The 3,107-nt window shown below is 42.7% G+C and overlaps 1 protein-coding gene across 1 annotated transcript; it reads left to right on the forward strand.

Moving 5' to 3' along the window:
* The first annotated feature begins 557 nt into the window (after positions 1-557).
* Positions 558-1,987, forward strand: LOC112501578. Its single transcript, XM_025105244.1, has 3 exons — positions 558-641; positions 933-1,298; positions 1,379-1,987. Exons 1-3 carry the CDS (start codon positions 558-560, stop codon positions 1,985-1,987), a joined length of 1,059 nt encoding a protein of 352 aa, XP_024961012.1.
* Positions 1,988-3,107: the final 1,120 nt, after the last annotated feature.

Below are 3,107 nucleotides of genomic sequence, written 5' to 3' on the forward strand. Positions count from 1 at the left end.
CGTTTGTCTTCGCCAATAACGTATTCTGGGGTCGTCAAACGTGTGACGAAAAAGTTAAGTTTACGTGGTTCTTTCGATTTATTTTTTAAAACGAATACGTTATATCAATTTATGGACGACGATGATGTGGTAATCCTCCACAACGCCATTCCTCAAACTTCACCAGAAATGTTGACACTATATGTGGTCGACAATGGAGGTTATAGAGGAAATCCATCAAGTGCAAACTCGGGCGGTCCAAACACTTTTTACCCCAGTGCTGTGAGCACACTCTTCCCCGACGTTAGCTGTGCAAACCCATATGGTCCAAGCACACTCTTCCCTACCGTTGTGCTCCTAGTGTAAATCAGAGCACTTTCTTCCCTAGTGGTGGAAGTGGTGAAAATCAAAGCACCTTCTTCCCTTACGATGGCACGGAAAATTCATATCTTGAACAAAAAAGTACCGTTGAACTTGACAGTTATTTTGTTCAAGACTTGAACATGCCTCCGATGCAGTCTCCCAACCCGTACCTGATCCGGTCTCCCGAATTATGAAAACCGTTATGGGAGGTAGATATGGCAGAAGATGTTTCTGTTGCTGCCGAAATTTTGAACATACCCGAAGACGACGATAACTCCGATTCTGAAGATATCAAGCCGGTAAGGAATAGTTTTTGGGGTATGTCCGACCCACCACCTTGTCCGGACCCAGATATCAAAAGTAGACAGGGAAACATTTCCTACCAGCCTACATCCCATGTCAAAGTTCTACAAACCTTTGACTCGAAGGAAGCACTTAAGCTCGCAGTGGGATTAAAGTGCGTCCATGAAAACTTTTAGATGAAAGTAAAGAAATCTTCCAAACACCGGTACGAGGTGGTATGTCATTCAGATTCAGACTGTGATTGGCGTTTAATGGCTGTTTTCATCGATGGTACCAGTATTTTTCAGGTACGAAAGCTCCACGATGAACACACATGTTCAAGGTCCCAAGTGCACCCAAACCACCGTAATGCGAATAAAAAGGTTTTGGGTCATATACTTGCAGGCAGTTTAAAGGATTGTAGGAGAGTGTACCWTGGTAAAGAAATCATGGAAGATGTGAACCAACGGTTCAATATTAGCATCTYCTACCAYCAAGCATGGCGAGCAAAGATGTATGCCTTGCAACTGTTGAGGGGGACCCYRRAATTGTCGTTTAACCTACTCTCGGTTTATTGTCACAATCTKAAGCTAGCAAATCCGGGGACTGTGACRGAGATCRCTCTTGATCCACTTGGACGATTCGACATGTTGTTTGTCGCACTCGGTTGTTCGGTAATAATTTTGTCATATTTTATAATTATTGTCATAATTTTATGTTCTGAAATTACATTTTTAATCTCGTTCATCTGCAGATTCAATCTTTTCTAGGACACATGAGACCGCTTCTTATAATGGACGGTGCCCATCTGAAGGGGCCGTACGTTGGCACCATGTTCTTAGCGGTCGGCATGGATGGAAACAATGGTATCGTACCTATTGCAATGGGAGTGRGGAAGACAKAAAGTGGCMCRTCATGGACATGGTTTTTACGTAAGCTTAGGCAGTGTATCGGTGACGTGCCCAATTTAACCTTCGTCACCGATAGGGCTGCCTCTATCGACCTGGCCATACGAACTGTATTTCCTTCTGCGCACCACGGACTTTGTTGTCGGCATCTGAGCCAAAACCTCCGCCTAAACTCCGCTAAAGAGAAAAGGAAACGGTGGATGTTCTGGGAGGCATGCAAAGCTTACCGGTTGTCGGACTTTGAAGCTACTATGGATTTGATGCGGCACAGTCTACCTAGAGCCGCTCAATATCTTGAGGAAGTTGGCTATGCTAGAAGGGCACGATCGCACTTCCCTGGATTGCGTTACAGTGCAATGACGTCCAATAGTGCTGAGTCCATCAACTCAGTAACACGGTTTGCACGCTATCTTCCGATAACAATGTTAGTTGAATTTTATCGGGCGACATTGTAACAATGGTATTTCATACGTCAGCATAACGGAGGTAAATTCAACCATCCTTTGACTATATGTTTGATTATGTAACATATGCTAATAATATCAAATATCTGTAGCGCAAATGATGAATGCAGTGACTCCTTGGGCGAAGGCCAAATTAGAGAAGAGAATACATAGGAGCGTAAATTGGAAGGTATATCCCATCAGCGATTTGTTGTTTGAATTTGACGACCGCTATAAAAAAGGAATGTGTGATTTGCATGCTAAGACTTGTACATGCATGCAATGGCAACTTTATGGAATAGCTTGCAGTCATGTGATTTCTGTTGCTCGAAGTTTAGATATTCAAGATTGCAGTCAATTCTGTTCTGTTTGGTTCAATTCCGACTCTTACCGTGTAACATACGAGGAGGAAGTCATTCCCCTTCCACCAGAAGTCGAATATGTGTTGCCCAACGAACGTTTGACCGTCCTACCGCCTCCCTTGGACATACAAAACTCAGACAGGCCACGCAACCGCGATCGTATCCCGTCACGGGACGAGAAACCAATAGTGAAAACTTGCAGTCGATGCGGCCAGAGTGGACATTTTCGATATAACTATATGAATCCTATGCCAGCTCCTAGGCCGACGCACAGAAGTTCAAGTAGTCGTCGAAGATCAGTCAGTCGTCCAAGCGATTGTGGTCCGTCTGAACCTGATACTACACAAGATTATGTATTTGATACTTACGGTTTAAGTAAGTAAATGTACGATTTTTAAGTGTACTTTTGTTGTTTTAATGGGAAATGGAAATTTGATTTAGAAATGCATGAACATTAACCATTAATACATTGACGAATCAACTGAAACAACACCATTCAAACGTAACATTAAACTGAAAAACATCAACGACAACAAAAACATTAATACATAACATTCATGCTAGTTTCCTTCCGGGTAAAGTTGTTTGCAAGACTCAATCCAGTACTGTTTTTCATTGATCATTTCTTGCATCACTGGGTACCCATTCACGATGTCCTTCACAATTTTTTCCTCCGCTCGAATCTCCTTTTGCAATTGCTTGATTGCTTTTTTCTTCTCTTCAATAGATTCTTCGTGTTTGTTTTGTTTCTCCCTGTTAGCCCACCAGTC

This window comes from Cynara cardunculus, unplaced genomic scaffold (genome assembly GCF_001531365.2).
Source record: "Cynara cardunculus var. scolymus isolate 2C unplaced genomic scaffold, CcrdV1 Un_Scaffold_289, whole genome shotgun sequence".
In the NCBI taxonomy this organism is placed as follows: Eukaryota; Viridiplantae; Streptophyta; class Magnoliopsida; order Asterales; family Asteraceae; genus Cynara; species Cynara cardunculus.